We start from the raw sequence: 27,195 nt of genomic DNA, 5'->3' as shown, positions 1-27,195 counted from the left end.
CAGTCACATTTTGAAGAGTTCGTTTCATTTTTTTTATTTTAATGGTATGTCGTGTGGATCGTGTGGCTTATTTTAAAACGTCTTTGTCTGAACTTGTCTCTTCCCGGGTTTCTCGAAGAAAAGCGGAAAAGTAAAAGATTAAGGGAATTTGTTTTAACTCGAGTGAAACACTCGATTCGATCTCTAAACTTGACGGGAATTTTTAACTCGAACTTTTATCGGTCTGTTTTGCTCTCATTTGCATACTTGAATCTTTGATTTCGTTAGCTTTTACACTTTCAAAAAAATGAAATATGGCGCACGATATGAATTAAACATTTTTTGCGGGAGGAGAAGCTTTCGTTCTTTTACTATTTCTTTGAAAAAAGTTAAGCTTGTCCTTTTTAATACGAAGCAAACAAGTTGTCCGACAAAACTCCCTCCGTTTATTTCGCAGCTGAGTCTAGTAGTTCAGCACACTCATTGTTTTATATCTAAATAGGACTGTTTACTTTTTGCACCATTGTCTTTTAGTTTTTTTCTTTTATGTTGTCGTTTGGCCTAACAATAAGAGATACATACACATGTGCACATATCATAGGTAAAGGATTTTTTTCTTTTAAAGTAAGATGATAAATTTTTTAATCTCAAGCATGTATTATACAATAACCATAAAATCACCATTTTTTAATAATGGTATTATTGGAAATACATTTTATAATATTGAACTGTTATATTTGAAAATAGCGGAAATCCAATTTTCAGTTCCAAATACTTTTGGATTTTGGAAAATTTAAAGTCTTTTATTGTTCGAAGAATTTATTTTTAACGACTGATTTTTTAAGTGAGATAATTCAACTTAAATCAATATTTAACGTAAAAACGTAACTCTGTAACGTAAAAATTAGGGCCGTTTGATTTGTAAGTGGCGTTAGTCCAATTTTCAGTTCCCAAAACAATATTTCTGTTTGACTTAATTCGCTAAGTGTTATCACTTATTTTAATTCAATTTGTCCAGATTCTTGGAAAAGTAAAATATACGTATTAAAGGCCACCACTGGTTTTCAATATTATTAAACGCAAAACATTATATTTAATATATTTAATATATATTTGTGAGATATTTCTCAAAATGGACAAAAAACCAATTTCTAGATAAACCATATGTACATATGTACATATACTACATACATATGTACATATGTGGTTCTAAACCGTTGTTCCATGGATCGACGGACATTTAGCCGAAGGGACACTTGGCCGAACGGATATTAAGTCGAATGAAATTTTTAATCGCTCAAATTTATTTAGCAGATTTTTATTTTATTTACTCATTTTATTATTTAAAAAATAAATATACAATTTTGAAAGAGACTTTGTAACGATGTAAGGTTTAATTTATGTAATTTTGATCGGGAGCATCGAAAACAAATCAATTTTTTTTATGACAATATAGATATCGTTGAATATTATTTTTTTTTCGATTCAAATACAAATACAAATTAATGTTTACTATTATATTAGCCATGTTTAAGCTGTTTATATTACAAATACTGAGCGAAGCCGGGTAAAACCACTAGTAAGAAATAAATTTAAACAATTAAAAATTTCGTTCTGCCTAGTGTCAGTTCAGCCGAATGTCTATTTGGCCAAATGTCCTTTCGGCCAATAATCCGTCGGCATAACGTCCATCGGCCAAGTGTCAATTCGGCCAAATGTCCGCACATGGATCATATTATGATAGAAAAAAACTTACTCTCTTTTTTTTTTTAATTTTTGTAGAACTTCTAAAGCTAATAAAAATATCCATTATTTTATGAGCTTTTCTTCATCTTATTTTAAATGATTTTTATCCGGCAAAAACATTAAGATGATTTATTTCTAATGAAAGGCATTGATTTATTATATGATACTCAACAACCAAGACAGTTTTCATGCAAAACGGTTTTATTTTAAAATTTTACTTTTATTTATGTACATTAAAAAATCCTTACAAACAAATTTATGTTATTTTGTTGTTATTTAATTAAATATTTTCATTTTTGGGGGAGATGTTTTTATTCTTCAATTAGCTTAAATTAACGGTTTCAAAGTATCTTATAAATACACAGACAGACACACACGATGAACATATTTTTCAAAAACCACGAGATTAGTAATCGACACCATTCATATACATCAGTTTAAATCTTCTTTTACAAAAGCCGTAAATGGTGCAGATTTGTAAATGTTTTTACTGCTATATGCCAAATATTCGTCGATTGAAATGTATGCCGGTCCACCGAACCAATCCAACATAACAATCTGCTCCAGTTGAAGTTTTGTAACGTAAAACTTGTGATCTGAAAATTGTCAACAAATTTAGAACAGTTTTTGATGTATGGTAATGAAACTTTTCAGCACGATTTTTACCTGCCGGCAAATTAGCCATTGAATGATGTCTGGTAAATAAGGCTTCCTTGGCGAAATCGTATTCTTCCGTACCATTTTTGAGCTAGAAAGAAGTGATAAATAATTGATTTTGATTTTATCGTTATAATTGTAAACATAAATTGATTAAACTGTTTACTCACAGTGACCATTCGACCTGATAACATTACGCGGGCACATCTGGGGTCATCGGGGTCGTAATTTTGCTGCCGACAATATGATGTCTCTTCCAAGGTTACAGAAATTGTACATCTACTATCTTCCTGAATACGATATTAAGTCGCATTAATATATATATATATATATATATATATATATATATATATATATATATATATATATATATATATATATATTGAGCCAATTTAGAACCGAGTGAAAGAAATAAGTGTAGGGGTCAAAACACTCACCGTCAAGTCTTTCGATGCAAAATCGAGCGGTGTCAAATAAAAATACGGTATTCCGATCGAATGGTCCACAGTTCCGTCGCTCATTGATGCTATATTCGTGAAAGGATAGTTCTTTATCTTTTGAATCGTGGATAAAGTTGCGACAGATGCCCAATCTGTGGAATAAGAATTGTTTGTTGAGTCACTATTGGTATAATGTACCTACGTATTCTCTTATCGTATTTTGGAATTGCTTTACTTAGCAACAATATATATGTATATGTAGAATGCAAATGAACATGTAGATAGTGACATGATAGCGTATGTTAATTATAGACAAAACAAAGGTTGGAGAATCAACGTCTAATGTAATTAGAATAAATGTTTTGCCTACCTGCTTGATGTACGACAAACCGTGCCATCGCCACATAGTCTTTATGGTTTGGAGGCACTATGGCATTGATGATTGTGGGAGTTTTGAAGATATTTCGTGGTTCACGTGTAGTTCCAGAATCAATTCGGTTAACGGTTAAGAAAGTGCAGCATATTAAAAAATAAAAGCCCTTCATCTTTTGAGTTCTGTAAATAATTTCGAATTGGCGTAGTTATTAAGTACTGGAATGTGCGTCAATGTTAAGGTCAGTAGTACAAAATTATCACGTGTGATGATATGTAAATAGTAAATACGGTAGTAAATATTGCGGGGATTTTCACTTTGAACTGTCGCGTGGAATTGTATTGGAACGACTGAGAAATCTGATGCGACAGCGATATAAATATCCGTCATTCGATAATTGCCCAGGGATCACAAACCGTTCTCAAATTATGTTATCGTGTACAATTATTGTTCAACTAGTGTTGTGCCCGATGAAATATTATCACATGGGCTATGGCATATTCAGTTATTAAGTAAAAAAATAAATAAATAAATGTGTCGGTTCTGTGGTTCTGTTTTTACATACCTCCTTTGCTTTTCACATGGCTTTCGTGTCAGTGGTCATTTTTATCTCTTATCCGAGATAGAAATGACCAAGCAAAACGAAAGTCATAAAGCTTTACAAAATCTATTGTTTCAATAAGTGAGTTTTTCATTACATGACGTCACATCCGTTTATATATGTACAATCCCTCGCTATAAAATTTCACATTTCGCAATCCCTAACTCTCCCTTTATGGCCCAAAAAAACGATTGAAATAGTCATCGATTTTGGTCTAGGCCATTTAGGGGCTACTATTTTTTTTATTTTGTATTTTTATATTTGTATTCAATCAATCATGCACACTCGCCTTGTATATCGCTCAAATGCGACGAATGTACGATATGCATATGTACATACAGATTAATAACTTTCAATTATAAATATAAGACATAATTATAAATAATATTTTTTAAATTAAACAAGATATTGTTACGTACGCCGCGGATTAAGCGAATAGAATCCCAGAGACTATGTGATCGTTCAAGTGTTATCTGTTATCGGATTAACTATGTAAGTGCTTGCACTTACTTCCAGGATTATATCTGGACTCTAAGTGCATTTAGGCTAAACAATGACCGTTATTAGTTATTTCTCAGAATCGGTACGGGAAGACCCAATGTCGTGGAAATACATATCCGAATACGTGACTATACAACAGGTAAACAGATTAGGCGCCCTGAGAGATCTACCCTTTATAAGGCGGTACGTAAGCGATATCATGTCATTCTGGACTGAACACTGACAATACGTGTATCTCCTTAATCATCAATAAATGCTGTGAAACGACTGTTGGCCTTTTACTTGGATCCTCCACCCACCCCTACGCAACAATATATATGGTCAAACATTGGACAGAAGCATTGGCAATTACACAAAGCAAATACAAACAATGGTCAACGTCCATAGAGACATCTATGGATAAATTTGCAGCATTTATACAAATCAGCAATAAATCAAGATTCTGAATAATTTTAATTTTGCGAGAGAGATATGACAGAGATCCCAATTTGTTAGAACCGTTTCAATTCAAATCAAATAAATTGGAAAAACTCTGATAAGAAATGAGGTTTGGTCTGGCCAGCATCAACCAATGGGATTGATCCCGTGACCACTTTGTTCAAAAGCATTATTTATTTTTATTTTTTTATTTTTTTACATATATAACAGGAAGGCCTAGCAGTTAAACCCCAATGCGCCTTCCTGGCTAATTACAAACAATGCCGCATTTTTGTTACACAAGTTGCTGAATTACGAAACACTGAAAACTCGAAATTAACGAGACATATATGAATTGTACATAAATTTTATTGTACATTAATCATACTCGAATAGTGATGACATAGTAGGTAGGAAGGTTTTTAGCCAATTTAATCAGGAACCGTTTCAACAATGAAATCAGAAAAATTGGCAAACTCTGATAGCAAACGATCGACCTGGAGTCACAAATATCCAAGTCTGACTAGCAGCACTACAAATATATGCTAACCACAAATCTGCTGTTGCTGGCTAAATATATAAACAGAAGTTTGTACCTTCCTGTTGTGAATTATACTTTAAAAATTAATGGTTTTATAAAAAAAAAATTAAATAAAATATAATATATACATATATGACGTATAATAAAGAAAGTGACCTTATATACTGTATCTTTCTGATGGATTATTGAAGATAAAATGTTAAGGTTGAAAATATCTTTTGTATGGCTATGTTGTCCATGATTAGGTCTAATTTATATAAATGGACTCCTCCGTGTCTAAAATTAAATTTTAATTAAAACTTCGTTTTAACCATATTTGCCCAAGGTGAAATGCGGTTATAATGCAATTGCATATGCATGCGTATAAAATTGTTTATACATGGAGTTGCGGTGATATATGACACATACACGAATGAAGGTCAGAGGTGACTAAACTGCAGCTGCACAATTGCGACTTAAAAAAGTACGTGATTGTTTGGTCAGTAACTTAAACTATTTTGTTGGTAAAATTATTTCATTATTATTAATAGTGGTCAATACATTTGGACCAGTAGTCAAACAGTAGGTGATTATAATGAATTACACCGAGGTAAAAAAATTACCGAAGCGGAGACGAATCAATCTATACTGAGTTTGACCCACTAAATTCGAATATGACAATGATTTATTAGTTGGCCTTGTCTCGTTTAGTTTAAAAAAATGTCTTTGTCTCTTTGTTTAGTTTTAGTGTTTAAAAAAATGTTCAAAGCTACGATAAGTAAAAAACGTGTTATCAGTTACATGTGTACATATGAATATTTAATTATACGGTCAGTTTATTTTACCAGCTGGTTCATAGTTCGGTATATGAAGTTCTTTTGTGCAATCGTGCATAATGAGATAATTTTTTGAAACAATGATCACGTGAGTGATTAATTTACTAATATTATAGAATGGAAATTTTGTTGAGACTAATTCAATTATTTAATAGACAAATTAATAAAATCTTTATTCAGTAACTAAACATTTCATTCAAAAGTTACTGACCGATTGCATTTAATAATTTATTTATTATTATAAATTATTTTGTCTATATTAAATTGTGTTTTTTGTACGTTACTGATAACTATTTAATATCTCGCGTATTTTTTCGTTCTGAAATATATTGTATTAGTTTATTTGTGATTAATTTAAAATCACAAATAAACTAATACAATTAATTAAGTATAAGTATTTTATAAAACAATAATGATTTCACAAATAAAGTGAAGAAATAATACAAGCTAATCTAGGTCGAAATGCATTGCAATGTAAACAAATTTATAGATAGCATAAAAATGCGCGATAAAAAACACAGTTCAAATAGATTTATATCGATAAGGAGTTCTAAATGCATACTATTATTTAAATATTTTTATTTCAATTAACTACCACTGGCAGCCACATGCAAGTTTGTCGTTGATATACGAATAGCTGACGTTTGAAATAATTTATTAAACTTATGTACATATATACACGACATCTAACAAGACTCTCCGACTCAGAGATATTAACGTTTCGTACACTACGGAAATACTTATTCCACTAAGTATATATTTCATGGATAGGTCTGGGATTAGGGAGACTTTCAAATGAAGACTTGAGTTGGCATTTGCTGTGGGAAAACAACTCGGAAACTGTCGCCGTTTAAAAGCAACGTACTTCTCAACTTCGTAGACGCAAATGTAGACGTCTATTTTCATGTTTCGTCTCGTTCGTTAAAATCACATCATATTCCTATCGAGAGTGACAAAGTAATAACAGCAAGGAAGCTCTACAAATTCTAATCTCAAAAGAGATCATTATTCTTGTATTATGGGAACGTAACGTTTCGTTAATCGTCATTGATCCAAATTAATGGTTATCGAACATGTCCAATTATGACAAGGGAGATTATTTCGCCCCGTCTTTTCCCTAAATTATTATCTACGGCAATTAATTTGACACAATATGTAGGAATTATTATAAATCTCGGGATTATAATTGCCTTCTTTTTTTCAAAATACCCGTATTTATTGTACGCCATCGTATTTCATTAATGAGATCGTTACGATTGAAAAATATGTATATATGTATATATTCATGGAAAAACGTTTCCGATAGGTTCAAGAAAAGCGCTCTTCGTCACTTTATTTTACGACTATATGAAAAGTTTTAAGGTTATGCAAATACTGCAAAAAGTATCGAAAGCATATTATTTTATACCACATTGTGTAGTCTGCGTCAGATATTGACGTTGAAGTTTAAATTACGAATAGAATCCGTTGATATTTGTGCTCTATACATATATATATATACAAATGAATGTAAAAACTAATAATTTATTAAGTCTCGGTATATTTTTAAACCAAATTTGCCGAGTTTCGCGTGCATAACATTGTTAAATTTAAAAATTTTATTCAATTTACTCTTATGTAAATCTACACAACCAAAAATATTATTCCTACTTCAGGTATAGATATTTCGTATATGCCTTAATCCACTAGCCTTTCATCTACGTGGGAAATAATGAAGCTGAGAGATGATTTAATATACAAATCAGGCAGCAGCGTGGACTAGTGGTTTGCGTATTATAATTTCGACCGGAATGGTCACGGTTCGATGCCCACTAGTAGCTGTTGGCCAAACCTTGGTTTGTGACTCCAGGTCGATCTTTGTCTTTCAGAGTTTGCCAATTTTTCTGATTGTCGTTGAAACAATTTCTGTAAATTGCCATTTCCTTTCCAATCTCTCTTGCAAATCTCAAGTTATTCAGCATCTTGAGGATTACCAATTTCTATCATAAAATGCCGCAAAAATTTCTCCATAAATGTCACTGTGGATGATGTTTGTATAAATTCGCATGGTATAAAAGTATAAAAATGCTTTTATTAATTGTATTATTGTATTGTATATATATATTACTACACCCGTCGCTTTGGAGCGATCTGTAATGGCGAGTGTACATGTTCGATTGAAATATAATAAAATAAATTTATTGCCTATACTATACTTCTTTCTGTCAAAAATGAATTATATTATAAAATAAAGTTTTTTAAAAACATACATATATAATATTAATTTACATATATTATCGTTGTTGTATAGTTATTATCCTTGGCTATATCCTAGTGCATTCCTATTAGGAGCGTTAGGCTTCAACTCATTGTAGTCTCGTTGTGTTATGTTTCTGGGAAAGCACTTTTTAAGCTATTAAATGGAAAAGTACACAATCCTCATATTTTTAATGAATTCAAGTTTTATGCACCTAGTAAGTTCGGGGACCTGAGGAATCGTGATTTGTTTTCTCCTCTTGTGGCTAGCACAAATATGTTGGCAACGTCTCCAATATCTAGACACTAGAGTGATATATCTGCTCAATTGAGTTGCTGGTGAAGTTGACCTCTTCAATTTAAACTGTGCTCAAATGATTGAGTGGTTATTGAGCAACGCCAGTGGTTGATTTTATCAATTATAAATGTCAATGATTTTTCCATCAAGATATAACAGGTTGTTATTATTATTTATTTATTGAAAAATCAACAGGCCTCAGATGTAGAAATTCATAAAAATAAAGAATAAATATAAAAAAATAACATCTGAGCCCAATTATAGATTTTTACAAAATAGATAATATATCTAGTACATACAAACAATTGAAAAAGAAAATATTAAAAACTAAAATATGACTAAATAGGACAATGCATAATTAAACATAAGGTAATATAATATAATTGGACAAAGAATATATAAATAGAAATAGAAATGGATCAATCAGTCAAGACTCTCCTGATGGCAGTCCTGAATTGATGTAAGGAAATACCGAATAGATCAACCTCATTCAGCTAGCTCCCCGTTAGGCATACGATAAACATGCTGTAGATAGGAATATTTTAGGGAATTGGTTTTGAAAGGATTAAGTGAAAAGAATGTGTCTAGAATACCTTACTGGGATCCTGAAACCAACCTTACTCAGTAAATCAGACCAATCAAGGAAACCATTTAGGAGCTTAAAAAAGAATGTAGCATCAGTGAGTCGTCACCTGACAGAAAGATTGTTAACCTTTGAAGGACGGAGTTTTTGACTATTTTTTTATTAAATAATAACGACAAGTATTTACATGCAAACGTACATAGGTAAGGCCATCAGGCGACTGCATGACTCAATAGCTTACGAAAATATAGCTGTCTCTTTCTCTCGCATTGATTCATCGATCAACGAGAATATGCAAGCGAACAGTAAGAAACATGACTTATCGCTACTGCCTTTAAAACATACATACTTTGTAATGTAGAAATGTATTTTTTACGATGTACCCCTTTTCTAAATCATACAAAATCTATTAAAATAAATTTCTTGTAGTTGATTCTAGGAATACAAGAATTATAGGGTGTATAGCTTTGAAAACCACATAGTTATTACGAAAAACGTAAGATTTAGGGCACTTGCATACCCCACTTCGGTGAGGGAGGGTTAAAGTGTAGGTTTTATTATGATTTAAGTTATTATTATTATGATGATATGATTGTATGACTGGCCACAGTGACGCGTTAGAGCTCTCTGTAATGTCACTTTGGCTAATATGCTAAAAATAAAATAAAAATAAGTATGTACTTACGAAAATGTCGCCTGCGTTGGAGATGCCGAGTTATATTCGCGTTTCCTTCCGGGAATGTCGCAAAACTTTTCCTCCCCATGACGTGTCCCTTTTTCCTTTTGACTACCAAACTACTTCCATGCCATTTGTTGTCTTGGCTCACAGTCAGCTAGACTAGTGTGGACCGAGGTAACTTTGTCACGTAGTTCGTGTATATCGTCAAACAATAAAGTCTCACACACAGCACTCGAATCTGCGGCTCGTACATTTCCCGGCTTATCACACTGCCTACTTTGGGATATTTTTCACTTGCTTGCTCACAAAAACCATAATAGAGTTGGCTTTACTCCAACCCAAAGCTGTCTGGTGCGGGAAAACTCCAACTATTTTCCCGCGACTCTATCTACAAGTGTATATAGGTATATGAAGGTATCACACGCGAGAATATTAAATTACGACACTGCATCGTATAGGGAGCGATCCTGTGTGATTTCATATATTAGTATTAAATATCTATGTACGTGCACTTTAGTAAGTCAATTGGATCACTTGTGGCATTTTACGACTTCGACATTGGATTTTACGAGCACTTTTATAACGTTAAGATTTTATGTGTGAATTAAAAAACAAAGTGATTGCTTTAGGGCGACTTTGCTTGGAAAAGTTTTATACTTGAAACTTTATACATATGTATTATCATGTTCCAAAACAAAGTTTATATATTTTTTAAATTACTTGGTATCATATATATAAAGACGGTAATCTGTGTGTGTGTGTGCTAACTAACCTAACTCTCGCCGAACATAATGAATGAATCGATAAAAATCGATAAATTCATTATTCGACGAGACGACTTTGTCGCGACTCGAACCGATCACCCCAAATAAATTGAGTAAATTGAGTATAGTCTAAAAATAGTCTAAATTGAGCTAATGGTCACGTACATCACGCCAAATCCAATTCTTAATTTCGCCTTTTTTTTAAACATTAATTGAAATATTCCTTCTCGCCATATAAAAATACGTAATTTTAATAATTTCATTTAGCGAGGTTTTGAACCATTTTTTTTGTAGATTTATTTTTAATTAAATTTAAATTTAAATTTAAATTATTTATATTTTGACGATATTCGGGAAAAAATTGATTTCATTCACCGCGGGTGCCGGGAATCGAACCTCGGATCCTCCGATCCAAACGCGATGTGCTCACGAGCCCGCGCCGCACGCCATATCCTCGCCCAGAATACGTGTTGTAAATACACAGCTTATGTATATGCATGTAATTTGTTATGTGTAATTATAATATTCAACGTTACGAGGTCAATGACCGTGTGTGTATAATCGGAAAATATTACATTTTGTTAACGTTAACTTTAAGAATTGAAAAGTATTACAAAGAAAGAATTGAAAACTATCTATGAGAGTCTACGAAAATAACGGTTCCGGTTCTGGATTTTTTTTTTAGTTTTATACGAGTATATAATAATTTTATACCCATGCGATGATATTTCATCGGGCTATTCACTAGTTTGAATATAAACAGCTTAAACATGGCGAAACAATCTAATAATATATAATATAATCTAATAATATAGCCGTTATATTTGAATGTGGCGGAAGGCCAATTTTCAATTCCAAAAACACTATTTATGTTTGACTTAATTCACAAATTGTTATCATTACTTTTATTTCGATATGTCCAGAGTGTGGGAAAAGCAGAATAAACTTTGGACAGACTTGCATTCATGGCTGTTACAACCTATTTCCCCGTCCATTCAGTGTAATGCTCTATAAGGTGCAATGCTCACGCACATACACGTGAAAGTAGTCACTCGAGACCCACTCATGCACACAACAGTCGTCGGCACGCACCTTATTTTTCTTATATTTTATATTTTATTTTATTTTACATATATACCAGGAAGGCCTTACAGGAAAATCCCAATGCGCCTTCCTGGCCAATTACAAATACAAATGCAGCATTTTTTATTATAATTCGTTGAATTGCAAGACACTGAAAAAACTCGCAAATTAACGAGACATCTATGAATTGTACATAAATTCTTATTGTACATCCATCAAATTTTCAAATAGTGGTGACATAGTAGGTAGGAAGGATTTTTAGCCAATTTTTTTTTCCGGGAACCGTTTCAACAATGAAATCAGAGAAAATTGGCAAACTCTGATAGGAAACGATCAACCTGGAGTCACAAATCCAGGTCTGACCAACAGCATACTCTGAAAAATTCATTTTCATTCAGGGATAGAACCCGGCACCTTCTTGACGGTAAGCAGAAGCTTAACGTCCGAGCTATGCTGCTGGCTAATGGAGCAACAAAGGAAAGTGTACTTTTAAATTACAAATAAATGTAAGACAAAGAGAAGAGCAAGCAATTCATTTCATCATTCTGGATCCCGAACACGATCCTGAACACAAGCCCGAACAAACTTATTACAAGCCATTTTTAAACATCAATTTTAATGTTTTGCGAGATATTTCTCGAAATGAATAAAAGTAGATTTACGCCAACTTCAAATATAACGGTCTTATCTTATTGTTATTAGCTTTGAACTTGGTATGGTACCAGAACAATATTGGACTATATTCATTTGAATCAGTATGTATATGTGAATGCTATTCACATTTATCAAATCACATTTTCTCTTTAAAAAGGTTTATATTAAGTGAAAAATATAGTAAGTGAAAACTATATTAAGTGGAACAAAGGACAGAATACTACTCGAGAAAAGATTCCCAAAGTACACCAAAGGAGTTTCTTGAAAACTTTTTTTATTTTGAGCTTAAAGTTTCTCATTGAAACTATTCCACGTATAGATATACATTATTAAAAAATAATAATATAACATTACATTCATACTACAGATATCACGCTTTCAAAATCCAACTGTTACAAAGTTTCAAATTCTACTTAAAAATTTACGATCCCTTTTTGTATTAACATACACATTATACGTACGTATAATGCATTTTACGTATATATGTATGTATGTAATATAAATACGTACTTCGCGTTTGAGTCTCGTCGTAAAATATTCGTAATAAATTTTCACGGTAAAATCCAATGGGAGTCTGTCAAACTTACTGTGTTGTTTTATATTTTTAAGTACATTTCCACCTAGGGATGGATGCCAGAATATTAAATTCAGCTTTTAAAGCTTTTCAAGAGTTATATAACCAGCATATTAGTTGTACATTGTAAACCTTTTATCGGCATCGATTTCAAATATTATTTTTTGTTGCTATGTATTTTCAATTTCAATACATACGGTTTTTATTTATCTCGTACTTTCGACTTTTTTTTAGATTTTGAATGGCAATTTACATGTAAAAGCAGTCGCATTTCCTGTCTCAAAATTGCACGGCGTATACTCATAGGACAATAACGTCCTCGCATACATATGAATACCCCCTCGAAAGAAAAATACAAAGTGCGCATGCAATTTTCAAAAACTCATTATCGTAAAAGTGCAACACGTTGAAAAATATCACCCATTGTTCCATAGACTGAACTCGAAACCGTAGAGGAAATATTCAGTATCAAATATTGTACATACGAACACATTTCAACATGTGTTTTTGCTTACCGCGAAATTACAAAACATACTTTGATATTTTGCACCAAGAAAAACGAATCTTCAAACGAAACGAAAATATACTATGCAGTTCTAAAATATAATCAAGTTTTTCAATTTTCTATGTGCGGGTCTAAAAGTTGCAAGTTCCTGTGTTTTAAATGTCCAATAGAGTATAATAGATTATAATATAAAGTTTTTCTTCTTCTTTTCCCATCCGCTTAAGACGTTTTTGTGAACATCAGCTTTTCTCGTTGATATAACCAACAGAATAGACTGGTGGTAAGCATATAATGCTTTGAAGAAAGTGGTCACGGGTTCTAATCCCACAGGTTTCTGCTGGCCAGACCTTGGATTTGTGACTCCAGGTCGATGGTTTCCTATCAAATTTCGCCAATTTATCTGATTTTTATTGAAACAGTTCCAACAAATTGGCAACCTTCCCATTTTCTGGCAAATCTCGAGTTTTCAGCAACCTCAAATTTTTCTGAACTGTATAAAATGCTGCAAATTTACAAATTTTACCATAAATATCTCTGTGGATGTTAATTGATATGTATTTACGTAATTTCGCTGAATTGTTTAAAAATGCTGTAAATTTACAAATTTGTAATGTCTCTGTGTGTGTTAATTGATATTTATTTACTTTGTATACTTGTTAGGCCTCCCTGGTATAAATTTAAAAATAAATATCTATCTCTCTTGATGGTGTATCTTTATAATTCGATTATGACGAAAAATTTTCCGCATTCCGGAATAAATTCATCTAGTACAAAAATCTTCGTGAATAACAGCAAAGCACTTGCATGTTTTTGAAATTGCGCTTTCTAATTTACTGGCAAGCAATCAAACAGGTAAATGGATAAAAGTCGTTCATTTTCAAGACCAATATTATTTCAATTATAATAAACGTAGTGAAAGACCAACAATCGACAGTGTTTGACTTTTTATTCGAATATTTCATATACAAAATGTAATACAATACAATACGAGTCGCAATTATTCACGTGAATTCAGCAAGTACAAAAAAAAATTAAACGTCCTGACTTTTTCGCTTTTTCATTACAGGAAGTAATATTTAATACTAAGCCACACCTGAACAATTCATTCGGCTTACGAAATTTCGTCGTTGTAGATGTTTTTCATTGTGCAAATTAATTTCAGTCGATTCGCATTATAAATGTATTCATTACAAAACGAAGAAAGACTTCAAAAGCATTCAAAGCGTTATTTTCCATATTGAAAATTTTATATTATATTACGAAATACGTGTGAAGAGCATTTTTTTTACGTAAAATATTAACATACCTATTATTAACTATGTATATTCAATATCAAAAGATGAAAGAAAGCCCAAAAAAATAAATTTTGATTTAAATTTCAGCCATTTTTTATAATATTTAATATGTATAAAATTATATAATACTTGTGTAGATAATTCAATGTTCCGATGGAATCACTTTAAATCTCTTGAGACTGGAATATTTATCTAGGGGTAATATTCTTGAATACTTTCTATATATCGGTATATTTAAGACAATAGAAATTAATCAAAAGAGAATTACAATGTGGATAAGATTTATATTTTCTGCAGCACGTTACATAATTCAAGTCATATATGTAAAATCGTAAAATTCTAACAAAAGACAAAACGTTATACTCGTTTCTAACCCAAAATCTTTCATAAATCCCGAAAAGACCTTTCTCAATTAAGGCCTAAAGATAAATATTCCGATTTTTCTTGCTTTTAATATTTGTAAAAGCCTCTTCTATTTCTAACGCTAATCTATTCCTACAGTCTTCCGATCATTTTGAAACGGTTTGGTCAACGATGGAAATTTAAATTGATTCTGATAGTTCGATGGTGAAAAATAATCGTAATGCACACGTTTAAAAATGCAATAATTTTGGACATCTTGACGTTTAGTGGTCAGTAACCTTATATGTTCGTTTTCACACTATGTCTTATAAAATTTGCATTATAGGCTCTCATTATCTCTCATATATATTTTTACTTCACTCATAGGTTATATAATGAATGTTAAAACAATTCTGATATATGTATGTACATAAGTACGTTTTACGGCCAAATTTTAAACGCATATCTTACAGTTGGACTGTTTTTCTGGCTTGATTTTATATACATATGCGATATTTTACAAACTTTTTATCATACTAAATTTTATAAGCCGTTCTAAAGTCATCCCATTTCGTTTTTGTAATCCCGTATATATGAAGGTTAGATCTGTCAAAACTTCGTTATTAAAATAGTGAAAAACATAAAAGCCTTGTGAATAGAAAATGCATCCACATATTATATTTTGTAGTTAAACTAGCGAGGTATGTACAAAATGGTATCCATACCAGACCCAGTGATTTTATTAGTTATAATCAAAGAATTCGTCTTTTGACAGTTGACGTATGTACATAACCTCAAATTCGAGCACTTTTCAATACTCATGACTGAAGTTTGGGTGAATTCTCAAACAATGGGTGAATTCTCAATTAAAAGGGCTCTTCGTATTTACGCTACAAATAAACAAGTTTAATTTAATACTAAAAAGTATAAATAAAATAAAAAAACAAACTGTAGTAAAAAAAACGTTTTTTAAAAACAAGCCCCTTCTATGTTTTTAAGCATATTTTAGGTGAAGCGTGCGTTATCTTTTATTTCAACATCTTCTAAAGAATCTATAGGAACATAAACGATCCTGTCTAATGATTCAAATATGTAGTAAAAGTTTTCATGAAAATTTTTATATGAATTCAATTTTCTTTTGAATTGTTTAATTTTTTATAAATATTTCAGCATTTACACCAATTTGAACTGAGCATCTTGATCTGACTCTATACAGGACAATCTAATTGATTCGAATCGGTTGTTTTTAATCGAATACAATAAGCAGAGATCTCTACAGATCAATTTTCACATTGCGGGTTGAAAATAGCCTCGACGATTTTAAGCAATGTTACAAAGTGCAGTCTAAATTGAATCAGTGCATTTCGAATGCACTCGGATAAATTCGCACCGCTGAAAAACTTTCAAAACTACTTCTCCGGTTCGCTTCGACACTCGCTCGGGTTCACGTGCGACTCCCACGTTATATCCTTTTTATTCATATTTTATTCACTGACACACAACGGTGCCGTATAATTCGAGTCGCGACGACCGGAAGTACCCAAAAGAACGGTCGCTTGTTAAGTTTATCACGGGTGGCCGGATCGTAACAGGGTCCCACTTCGGTGCGATTCGCGAAAATGACCCTTAAGGGCCACGTCAGGCGTTAAATGTCGAAAGTATCTACATATGTATGTTCGTATTATACATGGGTTCACTGCTGGGTGAATTTCAATGCTGCAAGAGAATAGGCAATGAGTGCAATGTGTATGTAAGTATCTATAGCTTTGGACAATCAAAACGTGTGATATTCAAGTGTGTCGTTTCGTACTGAGTGACTTTTGGATATTGAAATTAGTCATTACAGAATGTCTTATTTTGATTTTAATTATTCTAAGAATTGAAATCCAATATCTGATACAGACAAAATTGATTAAATTTTCAATTTTTGAATATTCTCATTTACAAAAACACTCAGAATTTAGATGTCTCAAATAACTATTATATATTTAATAAAACTAAACATAATATTTGATAAAACTAGATATACATATGTCCATTGGATACGTTTTGTTGAAGCGTGTGGAATCTATGGTTGATTTGGGTATCACTTTTGATCCTTAACTCACCTTTCACAACCACATCAAGACAGCCACTGATGTTTTCTTTCGACGACATGGATTTTTTTTTTTTGATATGCTAGGTTATTCTCCAACCCTTTGTCTTCTCGCTTGATTTTCAACTCGCTTGTTAGAAGCAAGCTACAGTATAATGCGATTGTATGGAATCCGCATGAAGAAAATTACTCTCTGGTGATTGAGAAAGTACAAAAAGCATTTCTTCTTTTCCTATATAGGAAATAATATGGGTATTACCTATATATCTACCCTACTCCTTTCCTTTTGGGCATGTTTGGGTTAATATCCCTTGAACTTCAGAGAAAACTTCTCATTAATTAGTTTTGTTCTCCAACTTCTACGTGGTAATACGTCATGCCCGTCGTTGCTGGAACAGTTGGGACTTTATTGTCCCTAATAATTACATATGTGCTGATAGACATCATCATTTGATGATTCTACATCCTGCCCACACAGTTCTTTATCGAATGGCTCCTATTCCAAGAAATAACCGACTTCTCGATGAAATCGTTGCTGCTGAGCCTGAATGTGTTATATTCCACCTCATATATTTTAACCTATTTGTCTGGTAGCCTGAACTCATCCTTATTTTAATAATTGATTGATAAGTGGAATTTAGATCCTCTCTCTTCTGCTTGGGCCTTGCAGCGATGTTTTTTTTTATTTGCGGCCGGTTATTATTTATTGGTGCTGGCTATAGGTGTAAGACATTCCCTACTTTATATTATATTATTAGACATTTTTACTTTATCTGCTATTATTATAATGATTCTGTATAAATGTATTTTTATCTGTGTATAAACATATGTATCTACTTTTATTTTTCTCATCTCTCTGTATTTTTTTCGACTATTGTGTCGCATCAGGAACTTCTGTAATGCCACAATGGTCCAAACTTAAACTTAAATAAATACATATGTAGAGTTAGATTTGGTGTTTGCAAGGTTCAATTTGACGTGTATGTATGTTTTAACGTATACACATTTTCATATATAATATGTAGATATCGTTAACCATAAATCATAGTGATATATATATAAAACGTTTCGAAACTATTGTATTCCAAATTTTGAATCTACGTTTAGGTGTCACTCTTCATTCTTCCTCTGGCTTTGCCTCTTTGTTCATTTTTGTTACCCCGTCTTTTGTGTTTTATTTTATATTTCGAATTATTTCAATAAAACAGAATTTGTTCGTACGCAGCGTTGAATACGATACAATTACAGACATAGGGATTATTTTTGATCGCACTAAGGTTTAGATACACGTTTTAGATGTCAATGTCAATGTAAAAATAAGCCATTTTTTTATTTTCTTTGATTTTGAAACTATTCATGTAGTTACTGAGCTAGTTATCATTTTATATTAAAAAAAATATTTTGTTAGTATTATTTTATTATCTTATTATATTTTGGTTTTTAAATGCTTTTTGTTATTACGAAATTATGTTCACAATACATCCTATATCTATTTTAATAGCTACTGATCTACTGATCATTTTATATTTTACAATTTAATTTAATTTGGTTAGTAATCATAGTATTATATTATTCTAATGTTAATCTACATTTTATGCTGTACAGTTATATAATCTTATTATATAACTGTACAGCATAATACGGAAAAAGCTTAAAGACCTATATATTCACAACCCTGGTAAATATTCAATAAGCAAATAGAAAATGGGTTGTTGACATTGAAAAATAAATATTAAAACTGTATGTAGTTGCATATTTACATAGTTTGCTTCGATGAAAATTATATACATACATACATATGTATGTAGGTATATGTAAATTTATATTCATTTTTATTTCTCCGAAATTATAAATTGCCAAAATGCTAAAATGAATTTGTTAAAATTCCTAGTAAAATAAACGCTTCGATGGACTGAATATGAAATGAAACATATTTACATTTTATATCATTTTCAAGTCTGAAATATCGCTTAAAATATTTTAGACGCAAATATTTCAATTTTATCCCCCTACATAATTACAATTTTACTCAGAATTTTGTGGCAAATAAGTGTTTATATTGTCATGATCAAAATTGAACTCTCTGCAAATTGTCAGCATGCTTTTAAAAATATCTTCACTACTATAATTAAAACCTATACATACTGTTATAATCATATATGTAGACGGAAACGGCGTAATTTAAGTTTCTCACTATAAAGGAGGTCGTTCAATTTATAAAAAAATTGACATGTTTATTCGTATTTCCATCGACATTAAGCGCTCGGTAAAATAATTTATTTACGATATATCACTTTTACTAACTTGTGTTATTTAGCTTTTTAGCAATATGTATAGGTATGTATAATATATAATAACTTTGACGAATAATTTTCTTAATATTTGTACAATTACACACATATTTTAATGCCACGCGAAAGTAAATGCTTGCGCGAGTTTGCATGCGTCTATTTCTTAATTAATTAGCTTTCAAATTGGTTCATTTTTGCATCTATCGCAGTTCAATCTAATATAAAATTTAAAAAAGGACTTTGTATGTATATACATATGTAAGCTTCGGTTCCGTGACGTTATCGAAAAAATCAAATTTTCTATGACAACGATATCGATATCGATTTCGATTCCTATTTTAGTTCCGGATCCCGATTCCTCTTGAGTTCTGGATCAGGATTCCTTTTTTACTTCAGGATCCGGATGACTTTTTCAGTTCCGTTTCGCTATTTCAGTTTAGTTCTGGATCCGGATATCTTTTACAATTCCGATTCCGGATTCCTTTTTCAGTTCCTGATCCGGATTCTTATTTCAGTTCCTATTAGATTAGCCGTAGTAAAGCGATTTATATTACAAATATTGAGCAAAGCCGGGTAAAACCACTAATATATTATACTATGTAGTGTTTAACCCGATGAAATATCATCGAATGCGTTATGACATATTAAACTATTATTCAAATAAAAATCAAAAGAATTCAGTCGTATTTTTTCCAAATATCTTTTAAATATATTTTATTTAATAGTTACATTTAATTGTTTAATATAAAAATGAAATGGTAATAAAAATTACCTACCTAGCGACATATAAATAATATAATTAGCCAGCAGCATAGCTCGGTCGTTAAGCTTCTGCTTAGCGTTGAGAGTCGGCGGGTTCGAACCCTGGGCCCGAGCCTCGAATGAAAATGGATTTTTCAGAGTATGTTGTTGGTTAGACCTAGATTTGTGACTTCAGGTTGATCGTTTCCTATCAGAGTTTGCCAATTTTCTCTGATTTCATTGTTGAAACGGTTCCCGGAAAAAAAATTGGCTAAAAATCCCTCCTATACGATATGTCACCTATAATTTGTTATTAATTAATGTACAATAAATAAGTTTGTGTACAAATTAATAGATGTCTCATTGATTTACAAATTTTACAGTGTATCGTAATTCAGTGATTTAAATAAAAAAAAATGCTGAATTGTAATTTGTAAATTTGTAATTGGCCAGTAAGGCGCATTGGGGTTTACCTGTAAGACCTTCCTGGTATATATGTAAAATTAAAATAAAACACCAATAGAAAATATAATTAGTTAAATAAATTTTCAATAGATGTCGCCAAATGCCTGAGTATTTATTTATTAGACTTATTGTCCTAGAAGAAAAAGTGGTAGCAAACAGTATATATGTATGGAAGATTTTTGTTGATATCTGTTTTTATGTTAGTATTATACTCATACGTTTTGTTGGCAATGTTTTTACATACATATGTACATATGTAAAAAAATAAAATAAAACATGTCGAATTGAATCGACTATTATAGTACGGCGAGCGCTATCTCAGACAGACACACACACTAAAAGACACACAGAATAGCGCTATTATACATATATATGATGATTTCAGTTTGAAAATTTTTATGAATTATTAGTAGATATGTATGTTCACTTTATTTTTGAAACGACACTAAAGAGAGTAATCCAATAGAAATCTCAGAAGCCAATTGACTTCGACGATTAAATAAGTTGAACGATTATTGGGCACAATAAAGTGATTATTTGATAACTTTTCAAAGATTTGATGTGAAATATATGATTGTGTTTAATTGAATATGTGGGGATTATATGAATATTTTAGTCTATGTCATATTTTATTTATTTATTTATCTTAACAAAAATCAATTAATCAAGCACACTCGTCTAACAGATTGCTCCAAAGCGACGAGTGTGCTAAAAAGATTAAGAAGTACAATAGTAAAAAATATACGTTAAAAAACAAATTACATATACAAATATACAGATTAAAAAAGAAAGGATAACTAAATAAAACATGAAATCATAATAAAAACATAATTAAAAAACACTAACTCAACCATTCTAAACCAACCATATAAACGAGGAATTATAATACATTCTATGTTAATTCATTAAATGTGTGTTCAATGTTGAATTCAAAATTATATATTATATTATAGCATTTGTGTATGTTTGTGAAATTGCAGTGTGCGTTTCAGTGAATGTCTAATCAATTTCACATTGTGACGTGGGATGGTCCGAATGTGATACACGCGCTCTCTCGTAATCATCTCACGTACGTAAACACTTTGTAAAGTTTTCGCATAGGTCCATCTACCCTTTGAATTGCCCTTCAGACGATGGTGAATAAAATTTTACAACGAGACGTGACGATCACACCTTCACGTGTGTCACCGTGGTGAAATTGTAATTTTTCCTGTGGAAAATTTGCAAGCGCCGGATGTTGCGCATTTTTTCCTCGTTCGGGAAAACATCGCTGTGGATCGTTCACTCAAAGAGCTTTTGAAGTCAAGTCTTACGTTTGATAGAGTGTGAGTTATTGCGAGTGCCCTTTTTCAGTAGGTGAAAGATATTGTGGATGTGCGGCTCTTTGTGGCAGAATACCCAGCTCTTTATGCACCGGAAGCAACAAAAGGCTCGCGAAGAATGAACGTATCTATTTCCCTCCTTACAGAATTTTCCGCGGAAAGAAAGACGCACAGCTTCTACTGTTTGGTGGGTGCCCCTTTTGCCAGTCTTGTTTACTTTTAAAACACATATTTAAATAGATTCAACGTTTACGATCGACGTTCTGTACGTCTTGGGAGAAATTTATGAGATTCTACTCTCTATTGATGTTTTTAATGTTCCTTTGTTGAGTGGTAAAGTTTTTCTTGAATCCGAATTGTTTAATAGCACATATTTCTGTATTTTTATTGTTCTTTGCTTAGCTTTTACATCCGGAAATACCTGTAAAATTTATTTTTGAAGCATTAAAATACAGTACGTATTCTAATATTATTCCATATAATTTTATTCTTGAAAGATTATATGTAGTACATATATTAAATAATCCCCATTATTGTATAATATTTCATTTCTTTCTGTGCTCTTTGCGTTAGGAAAATTAAAATTTTAAGACTCCTTTTAAAATGGATATTAAAAATAAAGCTCAATTTTTTGTCTGTCTAATATAAACATTAATTGAGGCATTTAAATGAATAAAATAAGTTACATGAATTCTTTGCAATACATTATAAATAATTGAAATTCAGACATAAAGCTATACAAATATTAATTAAATAGATTTTTATGATTTATTCGGTAGCGTTTTTTTTTATTCAGATCTTATATTCATCTATTTTATAACTGAGATGCTATTTACGTCAAAGAAATTTAGTTTTATTTATTGAAAAATCAACAGACAACAAGATGTAGAAATGCATAAAACAAACAGTAAATATATAATATATATAACATCCGAGTCCAATTACAGATTACATAAATAATGATTTCAATCGAAACGAAATTTAATAAATGAAAAATAACGCTTTGTAGAATTAAACGTAATGCTTTTAAATTATATTTTATGTATAATTAACAATTTTACTATCTAGACAACTTCATGAAATAATGATATATATACTAATTTGTTTGATTTCACTTTTAATATACTTTCAAGATACTTACGTTAATAATTAATAATAAAATATAATTTAAAAGCATTAAGTTTAGTTCTACAAAATGGTATTTTGCATTTATTTAATGTCGTTTCGATTGAAATCATTATTTCTTTCACATAATAAGATCCTTTTTTGTATAAAAATAGCCTAACGATAGATTAGTTTCAGTGTCATTGCAAATTTATATATCGTATTTATATTTAAAAACATAATGAAACATTCTATAGGACATTTTCTTATACTCATTTTGATCAAAATTTTCCTAAGAAACTTCATATACACGTCTTCCTTTGATGAAACTTTATTGAACACTTAAAATAAAACGATACATTTGGTAACCATTGTTACGAAAGTCAATAGTGTTTTCCATACGACCAATTGAGCAAAACATTGATATGCTAAGCAAACTTGTAGAAATATCCACTATTTTTTTAATGTACATAAGTACATATTATACGAGCCGTTATATTTGAAGTCCAATTTCCAGATCCAAAATACTATTTTTGTTTGACTTATTTCACAAATTGCTATCACTATCTTTAATTTTATATGTCTAGAATCTCGGAAAAGCAGAATAAACATATTACAGGCTACCAGTATCTTACATACATATATGCATATATATATAATATCGCTATTCTGTGTGTGTATCTGAGATAACAAAATGTACGAATATATACTGTTTGCTACCATTGCTTCCTCTAGGCAAATTATATCGATTACAAAATATCCAGGTCTGACCAGCAGCACTACAGATATACAGATATAAAAATGATTTTCAATCGAGGTCAGCTCATGGGATCAAACCTGGCGCCTCTCGGTGTTAGGCAGAAGCTTAACGACCGAGCTATGCTGCTGGCTAATATTAATATTAATATTAATATTTTTCGAAATGAAGAAAAGTGGACATATATTCGACAAATGACAAACGATACATTTAATACGGCTGCGTGATTTCAATCTATCTGTATTATTATTAGACATTACTAACAAACTAACCAGTAGATTCTATGACAGAATCTAGGTAATATGTGTTCATACCTGAAGGGTATAGACATTTTGTTGTAATCACCGAGACTTCACAAGTGTGTTAGTATGGTTATTAGTGATTCTGTCATAGAATCTACTGGTTAGTTTGTTAGAAATGTCTAATAATAAAGCAGATAGGTTGAAAGCACGCAGCTGTATTAAATGTATAATAATAATAACCATACTAACACACTTGTGAAGTCTCGGTGATTACAACAAAATGTCTATACCCTTCAGGTATAAACGCATATTACCTAAACACCACAATCTGCTTTAAATCGTCGACTTTAGAGAGTCTTTAATTAATATTATGTATTAGATGTATTATGAGCATTTATAAGAATTGTTAATACATAGGTTTTTGAGCTCTTTTTCCTATTATACTGTACATTAACATTAGAATAATATAATACTATGATTACTAACAAAATTAAATTAAAATTATAAAATAGGAAATGATCAGTAGATCAGTAGCTATTAAAATAGATATAAGATGTATTGTGAACATAATTTAGTAATAAAAAAAAGCTTTTAGAAATGAAAATCTGTCTGTATAATATTGTATAAATATATTTCTAAGTAATTTCATTAAGGTCGGTGCGATATTAATCTAATAAAATTCGCATTTGGCGACGTCGGTAATGGAACGTCATTTTGGCAAAATTGATTGAAATCGATAACGATCCTGGATGTTTTGCGGTCGGTGAAAGCTCGTGAAAATCATGAACGCAGCTTTTCCACCGGAAGTGGTCACACTAGACGCAGACGACCATCGTCAGCGAAAGCCTTTTAGGAAACGGAAATTGCCTCGGCGATTGGTTGCTGTTCCCGGACTGGTCACATCCCAACGAGTGTTCCTTTTAACGAGTCTTTTATTTATCATTTTTTTCTCTCGGTTCAGTCTCGATCCGACACGTAACAAAATATTTTAATGTGTTGGAGAATCACACTCGAATGTGATTTTTTTTTTGTCTCATCCTCTCGAACACATCGGACGCGGAAAGGCTTTTAGTGGTATGAATATCGCGGTACCATTTTGCGTTCAATGGAGAATAAAATAATAAATCACCGTAAAATATGTTTTGCGGGACGATTTGTATGAAACTAGTGTGGCGGTTGTAGCTTATGCAAGGTGATTAACGACCCTTGGAAAAGGAAAGGATTTTCGGGTGAAAAAATCTTCGAAATTGACTAATGCATTATTTGATAAGATTTCCCTTATATTTTATTTATATTTTATTGTTACAAATCAATATACACTCGTCATTACAGATTTGCTTCAATGCGACGGGTGTACGTTAACGAAATACAGAATACATAAACAATCAGAAATCAGAAATACAGTAATACATATACAATCAGAATATATAGCATATAACAATTAATCAGACATAATAATCATAGAGACATCTATGGATTATTTTTAGATTTTTTTTGTGTACAATTTTTATACATATAATAAATACGAAATTATAGAGATGTCTATAGATTTCAGATTACTGCGTATAATTATTACAAATTATACACAGGCAGATTTTGTGACAACAGGATTAGATCTAATACCAATTGTCAGGAACCGTTTCAGCAATGATCAGATAAAATTGGCAAACTCTGATAGAGAAACGATCGATTTGGAGTCACAAAACCCCCAAATCTAACCAGCAGATGGCGAGGACTCGAACCTTTGACCTCAGTGGTGCTAAATATATACGCTACCACTAAGCCAAACTGCTGGCTGTATGTATGTATGTGGGTTTTCTAAATTAAATTCAATTCCAATTTATCTAAGTGGTCTCTGTGTCTATACATTTTGACAAAAGACTGTTAAATTCAAATACGTTCGATCTTAAATCGAGCTATAAAAAATCCTTGCCGAAGTAATACACATACATATGCACAATATATTTTTTTAATAATTAATAATTTGGCGCAATGAGCTAATTATCTTAATAAAATTGAGTAACAAAAATCACATTTTGAGTTTATAGAGCAGGACTAGTCAATCTTTACTAAGTTTGATTCACTAAATTCGAATATTATAATTATTGTTGTTGGTTTCTTCTCTTTTATGAGGTATGAGCGTTTTAAAAAATGCGCAATTATTTCAGGTTTTCAGATTTTGTAGTCTTTAATTCAAAATATACAAGTGCTGGGCAACGAAAGAGTGATGTAATCAATAGTGAAATGCTTTTTATATTGATTATGGTTTATGGTGATTACACAGTAATTCAATTTGAAGCATCACTTCTTAATATATAATTTCGAAAGAAACTTTGTAACCATGTAAGTATGTATGTAATGTTGCTTGGTAATATCGAAAACAAATCAATGTTTCTATGACGATGATTCGATATATATTTTTTTCGATTAAAATAAATTTAATAAAAAAAAACAAATAAATATTTACTAGTAGATTCGCCATGTTTAAGCTGTTTATATTACAAATACTGAAGGGAAGCCTGGTAAAACATCTAGTATATTGTATATGTACAATTTTTTATATAATAATGTAATATAATATCAACGGAAAATAGGTTTCATTTTATGAAATATCTATTTTATTTTTTATTTATTTTATTTATAGATATATATTTAGCTATCAAGCTAATTTAAAAAATACATCTTAATTATTATACTTAACTCTAAAATTTATAATTAACTTATATGTACTGTCCCTCACAGAGGTGTCTCTTCGCACCTCGCAGGAATGCATCCATGTTTTTAGCAGACCTGACGTACTCAGGGAGGGCATTATACATGAGCACACCCCTGTGAAAAACACCCCCAGCCGTCTTATTCTTTCTTACTCTACTTACAACTAGTTTGTCCTTATTTCTAGTATAAAAACTATGTTTATCTCTATTCCTTATTATATAATCATCAAAATACTTAGGTAATAACTTATGATCTAACTTATAAACAAAAGACAATGTACTAATATTTAGACTAATTCTAATACTCATCCATCCTAATTCATCTAACATACTTCCAATACTCTTAAATCTACTCACATTCAAAATAGCTCTCATAGCTTTA

General features: G+C 31.2%; 2 protein-coding genes across 4 annotated transcripts in view; one reads left to right on the top strand and one right to left on the bottom strand.

Annotated features, from left to right (window-relative positions):
* The window catches only part of LOC143912906 (tachykinin-like peptides receptor 99D), a 212,264-nt gene that overhangs the window by 44,495 nt on the left and 140,574 nt on the right, over positions 1 to 27,195 (top strand). The window lies entirely within an intron of this gene.
* On the bottom strand, positions 532 to 3,662 carry CREG (Cellular Repressor of E1A-stimulated Genes). Of its 3 annotated transcripts, none has more exons than XM_077432358.1 (6): positions 3,486 to 3,662; positions 3,193 to 3,377; positions 2,820 to 2,974; positions 2,553 to 2,672; positions 2,392 to 2,473; positions 532 to 2,321 (listed from the first exon to the last, which is right to left on the bottom strand). In XM_077432358.1, exons 2-6 carry the CDS (start codon positions 3,365 to 3,367, stop codon positions 2,158 to 2,160), a joined length of 696 nt encoding a protein of 231 aa, XP_077288484.1. In that variant the 5' UTR covers positions 3,368 to 3,377; positions 3,486 to 3,662; the 3' UTR covers positions 532 to 2,157. The 3 variants fall into 3 exon arrangements, with proteins under 3 accessions (XP_077288484.1, XP_077288483.1, XP_077288486.1); XM_077432357.1 differs by having other exon boundaries at positions 3,459 to 3,567; XM_077432360.1 differs by having other exon boundaries at positions 3,448 to 3,561.

This window comes from Arctopsyche grandis, chromosome 6, assembly GCF_051622035.1.
Source record: "Arctopsyche grandis isolate Sample6627 chromosome 6, ASM5162203v2, whole genome shotgun sequence".
Lineage (NCBI taxonomy): Eukaryota > Metazoa > Arthropoda > Insecta > Trichoptera > Hydropsychidae > Arctopsyche > Arctopsyche grandis.
Note: the sequence above shows the minus strand (reverse complement) of the source record. Positions and strands in the feature narration are given on the sequence as shown.

Excerpts from the sequence above, each read along its gene's own strand:
- CREG (XM_077432358.1), bottom strand. The coding sequence starts at position 3,367 with ATGAAGGGCTTTTATTTTTTAATATGCTGCACTTTCTTAACCGTTAAC. Across the intron at positions 2,673-2,819 it reads TTGCATCGAAAGACTTGACG|GAAGATAGTAGATGTACAAT; the intron begins GTGAGTGTTTTG and ends TATCGTATTCAG. Across the intron at positions 2,474-2,552 it reads TATCAGGTCGAATGGTCACT|CTCAAAAATGGTACGGAAGA; the intron begins GTGAGTAAACAG and ends ACTTCTTTCTAG.